The sequence below is a fragment of the Rissa tridactyla genome, chromosome 5, assembly GCF_028500815.1.
Source record: "Rissa tridactyla isolate bRisTri1 chromosome 5, bRisTri1.patW.cur.20221130, whole genome shotgun sequence".
NCBI classification, from domain to species: domain Eukaryota; kingdom Metazoa; phylum Chordata; class Aves; order Charadriiformes; family Laridae; genus Rissa; species Rissa tridactyla.
In genome coordinates, this window is record NC_071470.1 from 16,911,738 (window position 1) to 16,927,326 (window position 15,589).

Consider the following 15,589-nt stretch of genomic DNA (forward strand, 5'->3'; position numbering starts at 1 on the left):
TAACAAGCCTCGTTTTATATTTCTAAATACACTGCTTTGCTTTCCCTCCCAAATTAGTGCTGATTAACAGCCATAAAAAGAATAAAACTAAACACTTGTGAGGAACTAGCATTGCAATAATTAGTTCTGAAAGCAGAGTTAGAAGTGAGTTTCTGCAAGAGCTTCTGTTACTCTCTCTAGAAACGTGGCCAAGTCTGCACGCTACAAATTCTGCCTTGTAACTCCTCCAAGACTAACTCCTCTCTGACTAGCTGCTTTGTCCAGCTGACAAGTGAACAACTAGGGGGAAAATGGGCCACCCCTTAGTGGCATCCTGAAGTATTTACTCAATAGCATCACTCATTTTTGACAGCAGCCACCTGTATAGGAGATTGGCACATATGTAGGAGTCAGAGTGGAAATCAGCCGGTGCATTCCCTCGGATAACATGGCAAATCAAGCCTTACATCGCTCTCGAGCCAGACACAGTGATGACAGGAGAAGGAACTACTTTAATAAGAACCCCACCTGGTAGCTATTTAAACAGAGGGAAAAAAGCCAGGTGGGAAGAGCAAAGGATAAATTTCTATTTTCCAGGGCATGGCTAAAGTTAAGCAGGCTCCTTCTAAGACAGAATAGAACAAATCCTGAACGAAGGTAACACAGTCAGGCATCAAGCACTTCCCTCTTACCATCTTCCCAGGGTAGGTATTTCACCTGTTATATATTCAGGGACAGAGATGCATAACAATGATTAAGCAACTGAGCATTTACACCTGGCAAAACAGAAGGGAGAACCAGTTTTTTTGTGGTCTGCCTAGTGGACTAGACTGCCTGTTAGTTTATCTTCAAGATACAGTTGTCTTTTTTCCCCCAGCTAATTCTGCCAAGGAACCCCTAATTCTTGCCTGTCGTGCAGCTCTGCTTCACCCACTTGTCCTCTCCTGCACTTTCTACTGTGCCTTATGACAGAATAAAATAGACAGGTCATTTTAAATTCGGAATGACTGTTAGTTTGGAAAAAAAAATATTTTTTTTTTGAAACACTGGCTCACAACTATATTCTGGAATTCTTTAAGCATCAGTACTGCTTTGCATCCATATGTAATTTCACAGTTACAGTGGGAGATCCTACTGAAGCCCTAGACACACAGAGGTAGAAGCCATCACACGACACGCACATTGTCATACTTAAACACGTAAGCCCCCCATTAAAAGCTACTTATTGTTCTTCATAAATTCAGAGTATGACAAAAACCAGGAAAAAAAGTCCAAAAGAAACAGCGGGAGTGCTGTTACACGTTCTCCAGGGCACACAAGTGTTAGAGCAGGCAGCAAGACCCCACCTTCCGTGCAGTTTTAGTTACAGCTCTCCCCTTCTACAGATCCGCATCAAGGTAGGACAGCCGGCCACAACTGCAGCTTCGTTTTTAACCCCCCAACCCAAGCCCTGAGTTAAATCAGTTTTCCCTTCCTGTTCGCTGTGAGTGCTTCTCCTTTTTCCCGGCTGAACAATACAGCGCGGCTCTGCTCCCTTCCCACACAGAGGGTCGACTCGCCTTGAAATTAAACGCGAACATCTGCAAACTCTTCGGCTGGACTTTTATTTCCCGAGAGCGGAGGACGGCGGGCGCGGCACCGCCTACCTTAGCCACCCAGCTGAACAATGGTGACATCCTACGAGCTCCGGCGCGGCGGCCGGCGGCGATCCCCGGCTCCGGCCGCTCCTCTCCGCCGCCTCATGTGCCGGGAAGGGGAGCCAGCCCCCGGCCTCACAAAGTCTCCCCGCGGCCGCCTCCGGGCACCAGCCGGCGGGGGACCGTGAGCTGGCCGAACCGGGGAGGCTCCCGGGGCGGGAAGGGAAAGGAAGGGCCGGGCCGGGGTTCGGGGCCGGGGCCGGGGCCGCCTCCCGCCTCCGCCGCGCTCCGCCTCCGCCGGGAGCCCCGCGCCGGACTGCGGCCGCCCGGCCCCGGGAAGGCGGGAAGGGAGCGGGGCTGGTCCACCGGCAGCTCGCTCGCTACCTCATCGCGTTGCCCTTTTACGTAATTCAGCGCAAACGGCAGGATTCGCAACTATTTTTTTGAAAAAACAAAACAAAACAAAACAAACCACCCAGAAATTCCAGGCGGTCTCTGTAACTTTCTGGGAATCTGCGGGCATGGAAGGCATGCTTAACGTTAAGGGATCGAGTGAAAAATCATCTGTTTGAAACCACTGGGAAGCGTTACGCTTGCAGTCAGGCTCGCCATTCATGTTAGGTAATGGCATTTGATATCGCACACTCGCAGCTCTGCTTCCAGAAATAAGCCGTTGAAGAAGAGAATGAAAAAAACCAGCATGGCAGAAGTCACTAGTATGGGTGTTTCTGGCAGGTCAAGGGATGGTACGTGCCACCCAGACAGGAAAGGTGTTCATTCCTGTTGTCGCTCTGGCTGGACTGCTTGTGAACACACACGCCTACTCTGTAGGGCTGCCTGAAAACAATTCATTTTCCTCAGTTTGGAGGAAGGGCACGGAACTAGTGGGGGAAAAAAAGGCTGGGATTTCACAGAAAATAATCTACTGGTACAAAAACAAAAAGCCCCTTATTTTCCATCATCTCATAAAAACATTATGATTGCAAAATCATAACAGGAAAGCATAGGGGTCTGTCCTGCGCTTCTTCCCAATAAAATTCAACCAAAGTAACATGTTGAAGTGCCAAATTTGGCTCTTCGCTTTGCCCAAACACACTTTCACCAAGACTGTCATCCCACTGGGAGTGTGTCCCGCGTGTGCTTGCACTTAAATGCTCAGAGCTGAAGGAATAATCTCCAGGTTTAGAGCTGACACTGTCCCACTCATCGAAGTTATTGAATGTCCACTGGAGCACAAGAGTGACACCCTCGCACAGGGGCTGGGGAGAAGCAGAGCCAATCTCACAGCTGATTGAAGCAGATAAGGGGTGGTTTCAGCCCCTGCCCCAGATGGCATGATCCTGCAGCCCTGGGTTTTGTTCACAGAAAGCCAAGGAGACAGCTGCCGAGAGAGCTGTGCCACCACCTAACGCTGTGCGGGTGAGTGCTGTAGTGCTGTGTGTGTGGTAATGGGCCACAGTGGTCTGAGGGGGCAACACAAAAGCAGTTCTTCTCAGGTCATACCTGTGGCATCCGCAGTACCTAAGCATGGCACTTCCATCCACTTCCTCCCGAGGAACAGAGAATCACAAAACAACAACCCAGAACAGTAGCACCTACACAGAAAAGGTGGCACGAAACAAAGGATTGTGCCAGTGAAGCGTGATGTCTCTATCATGGCCAATGCATCGCTGATAGTCTGAGAACGGAGGAATCTGACCATGGTGGATGCATGAGCTGGTGCATGGCAGCACCGTGACACAGCTGAGCTGGTGGTGGTTGGGACTGGGGAAATCTGCTGCCACTGGATGTTAGCACTCTCTAGCTAAATACCAGTTTACCCATCTGTAAAGTTAAGTCTTGATGAGTTTCGTTGGCTTTTTCAAAGACACACAGCTAATCAGGGGAAGAAATATGATGTAGGAATTTGAAATCCTTTTCCTGAGCAACACTTGCCATGGAGCCACAAAACAGTAACCAATATGAGCTAATAAACCACCATGCAACTTACTTATGGTGACCTTCTCATGGTTGGAGAGCCCTGTCTGGAGAGTCCGGACAGTTTTTAATCAACTTACAATCAACATTACAGTTATTGGAATTAAAGCCATAACAAATACATTTCCTATCTTCATAAAAAGAGAATAGAGATCCATTTTCAAATAGTTCTACAGATTAAAGTAGAGGTGATTCACAAGGACGGCCAACAGCTCGTTCTGTCATTACGATAGTGGCCATGGACAGTTTGATTGCATGGATGTTCTTAGCCATAAGCCCAATAAATGACTAAATATGACCAACACACTCTGGTGTTGGGCTTTAAAGGTTTAGTGGCATGATAAGAGTTACAAATTGTCACTGCTGCTACGGTTCATGATGTATAGAGCACATACATGAATAAATGGCATCTGTTCTCAGGGCTTTAAATAGGCACCTTAGAAGACCACTAGAAGGACAGAACTGGGTCTGCTTTTATTTCATAGAGCAACTGAGGGCAAGAGCAAGGCAGAATGTTCCTCATTATGTGCTGCTTACAGCTGTACAGCATATCCACTATTTGGTGGTAGCATTAGAGTTGCGTTTCTCTAACACTGTGAACAATATTATTTCTAAATAATTATTTCTTCCCCTTTCTCTGAGGAGATCCTGCCTGCTTAAGAGTTTTTCCAGCTCCTCCTTCCTGACTGGCACCCTTCCACAGTTTTAAACTAACAACACACACACCTCTGAGTCCACATTAAATGCTGATGTGAGGCAGGAGATCTGGCTTCTCGCCCTGACTGCAGCTGGCTCAAAGAGCCATCCCCAGTGTGTCACTTCACACTACTTAGCTTCTAAACCTGTTGCATACAATTGTTATAGTGATGTCTATATGATTTTAAATGCACGCTGAAACCTTCTACATGCTTCTATAGGACTGGGAGGAAGAGTCGTCTTGTGGTGAAGACACTGAACTATGAGACAGAGTAGCAGTGAATGAATTCCAGCTTCTGCTGTTAACATGACTTTCAGGCATGCTACATCACCGCCCTCTCTGCTTTAGTTCAAATTTTAAATGGAGATGCATCTTCCAACCTTGAAGGAAGAAGGAATGGGCACTCTTTAGCATTTGGGCAACAGCTGGCAGCTAGGCTTAAGTGTTCAGATATAAAAACATTTGGTAATGCATGAAATTCTTCAGTGTAAATGAAAAGGTCACTGTGCTGCTCACCTTCCAAAAAAGATAGATTTAGTAATATAGTAGGAACAATAACTGCATTCATTTTTCAGGATGTTCAACTTTCTAAAAACAGAACCTCTGTATTTTTCTATTTTAAGTTTGGCTTGTGCAATAGCTCTCTCTCCAAAACCACCATATATCCATTTTGGGTAAATGGAAAAATTCAGGGCCAGGGAATAACATCTGTATTGCATAAACAGTAAGTAGCACTTGACACCATCTTATCTAAGTGTATGATCTTCTAAAAAACAAAACAAAATCCTCATTCCTATGAACTGTTCCATGTTATCATGGAAAATATTAGCAAGATATTTGTGGCTGTTTTTAAAATAGTAGCAATTAAAATACTTCAAAGCCACAACTTAAAGCTTACATCGTCAGAAAGATGATCTTTCAGTTTTACAGATGTCCTTCATAAATTTACACATCCACAAATACCCCCATTATTTCTCCTGCAACAAAGCTCTCTCCATTAAAAGAAACCATTTGGAGATAAGGGAAGAGATGTGAAATATAAGGAAATACTAAGAAGAAAGGAGGCTGCAGTCAACCTTTTAACTCAAAAGAGGAATATTTTCTGACTCATTCTGCTCTGATTTCAGCTTTCTTTAGGTTTAATGGCTATAAATATTTTTGAGAGTCTTCACAGTATGTCACCGCTGAATGACATCTCAGAAGTTGCATTAGGGGTATAGCCACAACTGTATTACCTGAGAACTGGCCTCTCCTGTTGCTTTTGTGTTAACTCTGGTGGTGGTTTTACAGCAGACCCCATACCCTTTTGAAGCTTTTCCCTCTGAATTGTACTTAAACATGTTTTATCAGCTATACTTCTTGTGATTTCCCTTCTGCCCACATTCACTGTTACAAGTTTAATTTCTCTCTTCTTTCTCTGTACACAAGGTGGTCTTCGTAAATTCAGTTGAAAAAAATGCAAGAAAGGAATATGCCTGCCAGTAATTACCAGTATCCGTATTTGGCCTTTATTTAAAAACACCCACAATTTCTATCTTTTATTACTTAGTTTTAACCATTCATTAGGAGTTCCTTGAGTCTTGTCTCATCCCTTCCCATTCCAGGTAGCAGGCCAGATGGTGTCTACTTTATCAGAGGAGAAAGATAGAAAGAAAGTAACTAGTGTGAGAGTACTGTTTGCCATGTGAATTCAAAATGTAATGATGTTTTGGATTTTAGATAAAGGTGTATTAAAAGATACCAAAACAAAGATGTCTATTTAAGGAAACCCCAGACTTTTATCACACATCCATACGATGCAAGATGCAACAAATGATTCATCTGGATCCACTGAAGGAAGAGAGTAATGAATCCTCTGGATTTCATCCTATCCAAAGACTCAATCAAGCCTGACTAGCTGCCTTCTGAAAAGATACTGTGGTGAAGAAAAGACTGAGCTTTGTTACTTTTTTTGGACAAACTATAACCAAACTCCTTTTTTCTCAATACAAAATAAAATAAAAGATTAATCACAAAACCAAACTACCTTATCAAATAAGATCCGCACCAGCCCCCTGATGAGAGACAAGAGCAAGATCTGACAGGTAACCACTGACTGGCAGTGAAAAAAAACTCTTAACACGAAGCGCAGATGAGACCACTGCCCTGAGCTGCACATCCATGCTAAAGCTGAAATCCAGCTCCTGCCAAAGAAATGGGATGAGCTTCTTGGTGGTTTCCAGATACTCAGTGGAAACAGAAATTATAATGTTTTGGGTAATCTTCTTCATGCTGTTGGTGTGTTAAGAGTGTAGACTGAAGCATTTTGGCTATCTGCCAAAATTGGCTATCTGGGACTGGAGAAAATATTACTTATGGGATACAGAACGCACCATCCTGTAAGGGACCTCTCTTCACGTGAGGATGAGTGTTACAGAAAATCTAAAACCAGAGAAAATTTGCTTTACCTTCAACACCTGAAGCGGGCTACAGGAGAAGCTGATAAGAAGACACTTTTGGATGTACGGTATCTGACTAACATGAGGCATGCCAAAAGTACCCACAAAATTCAGGTAGAGAGGGAATGCAAGACACAAAGAAAGAGAGGTAACCAAAGTTATTCGTAATCAGTGTAACAATAAACACAATCTAGCTTTAGGGTGCTAGTGCCCATTCATAAACATTAAGGCCATCTGACGCAAAACACTCATCTGGACTGAAATCATCCTGCCACTTCAAACACTTCCAAAAAAATTGATGAGTAAACTTTGGATTGGCAAGCTTTATGCTGGGTTGAGTATTTTTTGTCTTCCCACAGACAGAAAAAAAAAATGCTTAAAGCTGTCAGGAACTTTGCCATAGGTTCTGACTAATTCTGCTCAAGCATGATGATATGTCTGCGATTCACCAAGATCAAATGTGCGCTGCTGAGTGATCCAATTGTGATCAACCGATGAGATCTCTATAAATGAGCAAAAAGCTACAGCCTGAATCTGCAGATAAGTCCAGGCAGGCTTGTGAAGAGATCACTTTGATCTGAATAGTTGGATGCAAAAAACCCACAAGGACATTGTGGCAAATGAGCGACGGGGAAAACTCAGCACATAGTGGGGAATTGCCACACTGAGACATCAGAGGTTCCACGCATTTATTCTATTTTGTGACAGAGGGTTTCCTGACAGCTGTGAAACTGGAGCAGGAAGATTAGAGGACAGGCAGAGCAAACTGGCAAACTGCAGAAGCAGGTTACAGAGCTCAAAACAAATGGGGAGGCTCCCAGTGTTCAGTGACAAAGACATAGGTTGAGCCCTTGAGATCACCAACTAGGTCTTGACTGTGGCTGAAACAGTTGGAAACCTCCCGTTTTTCTCCCTGCTGGGCAATATTTTTTGGTGTTCTCAGTGTCACCAAGTTGAGGGACAAGTAGCTGAGCTCCCCAGGCTGCTGAAGTGGCTCTGGGGGAGAGAGCAACAGCCGCCACAGGGATGACACACACCTGCACACACACCCTGACACAACTGCATAAACGGTAAAATATTAATGATGCAGGACTGCTTATTTTAAAAATCCCCCTGACAATTGGACGTGAAGGATGTGAGAATTAAATGGGGATTAAAGTCCCCTGGCACTAGATATATGGCCGTGGAAGGACTTTGCACCCTTTACCTCAAGCTTCCCGCCGCTTCCCTGTGGCAAGCACTGAAAAGTCTTAGGAGAAAACAAACCTCTAAAAGTTTAAGAAGTATTTTCTGAAATGCAATTAATTAAAGGTTATACTTAAAGTGTTCCTTGATCTTGAAACGTATATGGTTAACGCAAGTTACTCAGATAGGAAGAAAGACACTTCATTTGAAAATATGTCTCATTTCCTTTGTGGAGAAGCACCACCCCACAAAGAAAAAAAAATTAAATACTAAGCACTTCTACTTCAAATAATGGATAAGTTACATAGTAAAAAAAAAGCCTAGAAAGTGTGGAGGAAAACCAGACTATGAACAGAAAATGACAACTCTCACTTGACTGGTTAAAATCAAAACATAATTATAAAATGTATCGATTCTCCATGTGCTATGGGAGATACATATATAATGAATGCCTATTTCCATTACATGGGACTTCATGTTAGTTAAGATGTCCATATTCACTTTAGCATATTAGAACACTCTAGTAATGAATAATATAAAATAAGCAATTTTCTATGCACAGTTTTACAGCATTATTGCCTAGCTCTTTGTTCATATGATTAACTATAAACACAAAAAAGTCCCACTTCCTAAGCGTATTATTTTGTGTACTTCAGTTGCAACAGTAGGAGAGTAGGAAAGTGTATTGAGTTCCATGGTATGGAGAGCCAGAAAAAGTAGCCAGTCTTCTCAGTTCTCTGCAATTTACTTAATAACTTAATAAATCTATTTCTAACAGCATTGATTTCTCATAACTGTATTCAGCTGCAATCCCCATAGGCAGTACACAGATTCCACTGGACTTTTACTGTAGTTCAGATACTCTAAAGCAACATCCATTTCAGTAAACTGAAAAAAATCAACAGTTAGAATAAAACTTCAAGTGTTAACCATTCCACCCCCAACCCATAATATTTTTGGTTTTGCTGGAAAGAGCTTAACAATAAAAAAATATCAGTCCAGGTTTATCTTTCAGCAGGTGTAGCATCCAGAACTTACCTACAGTCAATGGAGCTATATTGCAATCTACATATGATAAGCATCTGGGTGTAAAAGCTATTCATCCAAGAAGCATCCAATCCCACCCCCACTAAAATCACAGACCAGTTGCTATCATATCCTCACACATCTTAAATGTAGATAACAAAAAGAGAAAACGTATACCATATTGTCCTGTTCTTTTCCAGAATCAAGCTGAAGAAATTTTAATTTCTGTAATGTTGCCCTCATATCATAAGCCACCCTTCTGGGATGCTCTTGGACAAACTCCTGGTGGGAGAACTACAGCAGCCTGCTGAGAGCTGCAGCAGCCCCTCGCAGCCGATGGAGAAGTGCAGTCAGGAACCAGCCTGGCCCTTGCTGTGCGCTGCTTCTCATCACCAGCCTTCCCTCTGATTACAGCAAAGCTGCAGCACAGTCCTTCCCTAGGTATTTCCTGTGTAATGTGGAATTGCGAATACCACTGGAATCTACTAACATAATAATCTGCATGTACGGTAATTTCGTATGGTGCATATAAACCTACTTTTTTATTAAATTGTCTGCGATTTTTATTTTGCTGTGTTGTGCTGTTGATTGTATTCCTTCTCAGCTGTCTTGAAAGTGGAAAATTTTATCAGCAATGTTCCCTTGCACACACTTTTAACTTACTGTTTCTTATCTCTCCCCTTCCTACCCTCTTCTCAGGGCTTATTAACCCATTGAGTGTATCTTTGGCAATGATGTGGACGCTTTTGCTCTGGTCATTTTATATATTTTTGTCTAAGTCTTCCTGTCTTTCAATTACAGCAAAAGCCACAAAATGGCAATAAACCATCTTTAAAATCAAGATTCAAACACTGCCTCTACCAATCTGAAAAAAACCCACTTCCCCCATGATTCAGTTCGCTTTCCGTTCAGAAGTTTGCAGCTCCTGGTTTCATTACAAACAACATTCCACATCTAGTTATTTTACGCCAATTCCACTTTGACTCCTAAAAACACGCAGGAAAACATTTGTGAAATATGACACATGACACAGAGACTTTTAAAACGTAGCAACAGGATCTGTCCTTACGGCTCTTTTGTGGTTTTGATAAAGCTGCATCGCTTCAAAGGGCTCAGGATATATTACTGTAAGACACCACTGCACATTTCGGCCACATGTGCTGACTGCGCTTCCGCTCCTCTGCCTGAACAATGGAAGCCTTCACACGCCGAGTCAGCTCTCTCACGACCACGACCATGGATCCACACAGACCCAATGCATTCCCTTGCTCAGGTTTCTTTAACCCTGTCTTATCACTGAGAATGCTAGATAGCTGCATCATTTCACGTAAGACTCCTGGAGCAGGTAAAATCTGGGAAAACTGTACATATTTTCAGGAATAAGAAGGAAAAGAAAGTTACAATAAAACAATCATGGGCCAATTCTGCCATTTTCTCCCTCCCGGGTATTCCCAGTACCAGTAGGGAATTATGGCATTCCAGGAGAAACCTGCACACAGCTGGACACACGGACTGGACAGCTGAAGTCTTCACTCAAGCCATCTGATAAATTCAGATACCACTGCAACTTGTGAGTCTGACCTCACATATTTCAATGTGTTCACAGGCACAAAGACGAATTAAGTGAACCTTAAAAGTTAGCTGAGCAGCGTCTCTTACCCCAGAACATAACAAATTCTCCAGTCTCCTGTTGGTTTCAATCATAATTTATGAATAGAATGTAGGCCAGCTTCAATTAACTTTCACATTTTGTTTCTAACATGCAAAAAGCTGTAATATACAACCAAACAGCAAGAGCTTAAAAAAGTAAGAATCAAATATTACATTATCTCATTGTAGATCCATAATGTCATCCCCATACACATGCTTTTATTTCACCCACAACCAGCTGGGACTGAACTCCCATTAAGGCTGCTGCCTGGAAGTCTCATTCAGCTGATGTCTCAAGCTGGCATCAAGACTTCCAGAAGAGACTGGCATACGTGTGAGTATGTGTGTGTATAAACGCCAGGTCACTGACGGTAAGGAAACATTGCCATATACGTAGCTTTTATATGGCTCGCTGGAAGTGCACAGTCTCAACTTGCATGAAGGTATTTCTCCTGAGACCTTGACAGTTTGTATTCTGTAACTTTAACAAGAAATGTACCTATGAATCAGAAACCTGTGGGTTTTTTGTTTGTGGTTCCTGGGAACTTTTCTGACTCTTCCAATCCTAGCTTGCATATGGATAATCTATTAGAATACAAAAACTAAAACACCGGCAAAAAAAAATTTCATTTTAAAGAAAAACTTGAAGCGTGCCTTCTGCAGTACACAACCTACCCACGGAATGCCCACTGCAAACCTCCCAGTAAAAAGGAAGCCTGCACACAAGCAATGCACGCACTCTGAGGTTTGTTGTCCCCTGGATGTACCTAGTTCATTATGGGGTTAATAACATACATGTAAAGAACATTCTGAAGTCCTGCAAGTTTCTAGAAAAGAAACTTCGGTCCTTACCAGATACAAGCATGTTATATCTAAGACCATGACTGAGAGCTGATGTTTTCACATCTATCAGATATTCTGCTGAGCGGAACTGAGACATCCCAGAACATCAGCTGATGCCAAACACTAATCCCACTTAAGCACGTGCCTTGTTTTGTGAATTTTAATACCTAAGAATAAACACCAGGAACACTAGTATTTCAGTTCTAGAGACAGTACCTTTACTTACTGTTGGTTCTTGTGCTAGCTCACTGCATCGTAAAGTATCAACTCATTACAATACTTTTACAGGCATTTATTGCCAAAAAAACCCACTAAAAGAACCCAAACAGAACTTTAAAAGGACAATTTGGAAAAAAAAAAAAGAAAAAATGGGAATGATAGTACTGAAATTCTTATCGAAAGCCCACCAGGGTCCTTTAATTGATTTCAACCAGTTTTAGATTAAGCTTTCAATCTCTCTAAAATAAGGTGAGGAATTCCCCTGCTGGTGGAAAGAAACAGCAGGAGAGGTGTAAACTGTGACAGCTTTCGCAGTGTCTTACATTTGCTCTGGACAGCCACTAAGTGGCACTTAAACACCTCATCTTAAACCAGGGTGAATCTGCAAACTGTTGTGAAGGGAGGAGGGGAGGAAGGAGTTATGCACTCCGGGGACTAATCCCTTTTAAGAACAACGAAGTTCACTTCCTGCAATTAGAGAAACTTTCTAAGGGCCTGACTATGTATGAAAATGTTACTGGCAAACATGCTGTACAGTGCAGTGTGGAAGCAGAAATAGCGCACAGAGCTCCTCAGAAGCAACTGCTTCCTCTCCGAAATCCTGGTCCTGCTTTGGGAATCGGGGTGCCTCGTTCCGGTAGATCATTACCCACTATTGTGCATTTTGAAATATGCACTTAAACCAGGAAAATGAAAGTGTCTCATTGCTGCTGGACTGTAGGTCAAACTAAAGCATCCTGACATCTTAACACAACTTCTAGAAATGCCTCCAAGTTCAGTTCCAATTAGAGATCTCCACAGGGACCAACGCTATTTGTACTTGCACATGCACATTAGAATGGGGTTTTAGTATTCAGCAGAGAATCAAAAGTGATGAATGGCACTTTGCTGTTCTTAAGACTTCAGTACATTATTGCTTTCTAGACATATGTCATACTTCCATTTGCATTTTTAATCAAAGACAGACAATTTTCTTAATAGTGGTGTTGAATCAACTATGGTGGTCACCCTGAATATGCTAATGCATTATAGTTATCATTGTTCTTTTTTAAAAGTGCTTCTGTTTCATCAAAAATTTTTCTAAATTCATTAACTACAGAAATTGGAAACCATTTTTTCCTATATGAACAACATAACTATCACTGGAAAAAAATGAAGATAAAACCAAGCAGAATAATATATTAGGTATTATAGGTGCTAACCAAGCAAGCGTCTACAAGCATGTTCAATATCGTTATTGCAAGTGTTTCCATTGTCTTCAATGGAACTAGTCTGAACTTTAAGTGCATACAGCTTTTCAGCATCAAAGACTCAGAAGTAGGATTTACGTACAATTTGATTTTTAGGCTCTTAAAGAAATATCTCCATTTCAGTTAGCCAAAGGTTTAGATGTAAACTACACTACCAGATATTAGCTGCAAGCTCTGTTTTTTACCTTTGTGCTGAATGTGGCCTCCAGAAATCCCAAATTCAAAGATTTATGAATTTTATCTTTTATTCTCTCTTCCTGTGAAAGTTCTGTATGTTGTGATTAGAAGCACAGCATATAAGCAACAAAGCAACTCAACAAGCCACAGAACATCATGATTACTAAGAATACAATTTTTAAGTACATTCTGCATGTGTGAAACTAGTTTTGGGGGGCTCTTTTAAAGCCTGAAACAAGAAGCTTCCAAATGAAAAGCATTCAATCAGTTATGTAGAAAGATCAAACTTAACCCAATGCAAGAGGAATCACCAGCAGCAAAGCTGTTTTTATGACCAGCATAGATCTCAATTACTGTCACCCTGGGAAAAGTGGGGGGAGGGTGGGAAAGAAAGGAGAAGTCCACATCAACCAGCAGTTTCATACAAAGGACAAACCAAGTATAAACTGGCATTATCCACTCAATCCTTGTATCAGATCCTCGATGATCAACCTTTAGGGCAGACACGCATATCCATTTAAGCCTGTATTTGTCCAGTCACACAAATCATTCTTTAAGAAAATATTTCCCACAGCCCTTCCCATAACTTGATGTCCACAGAGAGGGTAAAAAAACAGAAATATAGAACAACTGTGTCTACACCGGGCAAGGGAAAGCACTGATTTTACGACAGTGATTTGTTAACATTATTCACTTTGACATATAACGAGATGGGAGATTGTGCTGCTAAAGTAAATACAGCGGTTATATATGCCTCCTCTGCTTTGCTTTTCTGCTTCACTACAGCCAAAGAGTCCACATCTGATGACCTTGAGGGCACAGCATAAATATCAGCCGAATGAAGGCAAAACTCAAAATGAAAAGCTGATTGCATGGAAAAGTAAGGAGCTATTCCAGGAAGGTGATTTACTCGGTATCATAATTTATGAATTGGCATCTTCATATTTTAATGTGTATGCCTTGAATTTGTCCATTAGGGCCACTTTATAATCTGAAAAAATGAAAATACAATTGCTTGAACATGAATGTCCATGTTTAAGTAGCTCCAAGTGAGCTAAAGCCCAAGCTTTTCACAGAAACTTGTGAAGCAGAGAAAATAGAAAGGTTTTGTTTTCACTAGTCCTGAAGAAAAAGCACTGGTGTAAGACACAGTCCTACAATCTCATTCCTGACAGAACCACTCTTGAGTCTGTCTGGAGAGATTGTACTAACCTACATGGCAGATATGGCCTTTGTTTATTCATATATTTGGAAAAAAGCTATCTTCCCACTTGTTTAAAAACAGAGTGTACACACTTTGAATGTTCTCTTTCACTGACTAAATTATACTGTCATCAATATGGTATTGTACTGTACACCACAATAAGTAACACTGTATTAGGCAAGACTGATTTTTCTAAAAACTGTTCTTTTTCAAAGCAGGTTTTCTTTTTTCTCTCCAAAATATACTTTCTGGCTTTAAATTGCGTATAATTATCACTGCACCATGTACCCACAAAATTAATTTAAAAACATCACAACTGTGCATACTTTATATTCCTTAAGATCATAAATTAATTAAATGAAAAATAAAACCCATCTACTGAATCTAAATTAGACTTTCTGACTCGTGTTTGGAGGTCAATAAGGCAGCATTCTTCCAAACATCCTCTAGTCTTAAATGAACTTCAGCAAGCCACAGCAGTGGGTAACTGCAGCAAATACTTTGGAGTTCCTTTATAATTCATTATTCCTATGAGTAGTATCATACACTTGGCTTAATATTCAATGTTGCTATAAATCAGTATTTTCTGAACTCTTAGTTCTGTATATGCATCCTGGGTTTCTACACTCATTCTCACCCAGAACTTTTCCACAGGTGCAACTCATACTTCTTTTTTATTTGCCTGGAATTTTCTGCTGACTGTGAGTTGGTTTGAAGGTGTAGGTCCAACCAGGCTGCAAGGCAGCGAGGAGACCCATTCACTTACTTTGTGCGTATTGCATCCAACACCTTTGCGGAAAGCAGACTTTACTACACTACAGTAAGTTGTGCTGAATAACTTTGCTGATACTAATTTTGTTATTGTTATCACTTGTGAAGCTGGAGAACTTAACATGTTTAGTGCTGGGGTAGGGTGTGGATAAACATAGCCTCTCAACTGAAGACCTACATTGTACTTTGAGAACTGTGTGGATTCAACAAATTCTCAAATTTTCACATTCATCTTCCACACTAAGTTATCTTCAAGCTTTTCAATCAAATTTGAAGAGTACAGCATCACCAAACTCTTGCAAAGTTTAGGAAGTTGGTGACAGAGTTAACATATTTCTTGGTGAGGGTATTGCTCAGCAAAGCAGAAAGAAATTATTCCAGCTAAGAAAGTGAAATAAATAGAGCACCGTTTGAGTACCAGAAAGTTAGTGCCAGAGTGAGGCTGAAGCCACAAAAATGAAGAAATTGTCACATGACAGGATTTCACAACACATTCAAACCCTCAGGGGCAGGTTCACTAGTAATTTTAAGACAAT

At 41.5% G+C, this 15,589-nt stretch overlaps 1 protein-coding gene across 8 annotated transcripts in view; it reads right to left on the reverse strand.

The window, feature by feature from the left end:
- The window catches only part of TBC1D1 (TBC1 domain family member 1), a 115,582-nt gene that overhangs the window by 80,791 nt on the left and 19,202 nt on the right, over positions 1-15,589 (reverse strand). The window contains exon 1 of one of the 8 annotated variants that reach the window (XM_054204359.1): positions 1,626-1,883. The exons of the other annotated variants lie outside the window; for them this stretch is intronic. Within the exon in view, the coding sequence (XP_054060334.1) occupies positions 1,626-1,655 (30 nt within the window). The 5' untranslated portion in view covers positions 1,656-1,883. Of the gene's footprint in view, positions 1-1,625; positions 1,884-15,589 lie in introns of those variants that run through there. 8 annotated transcript variants of the gene reach the window in all.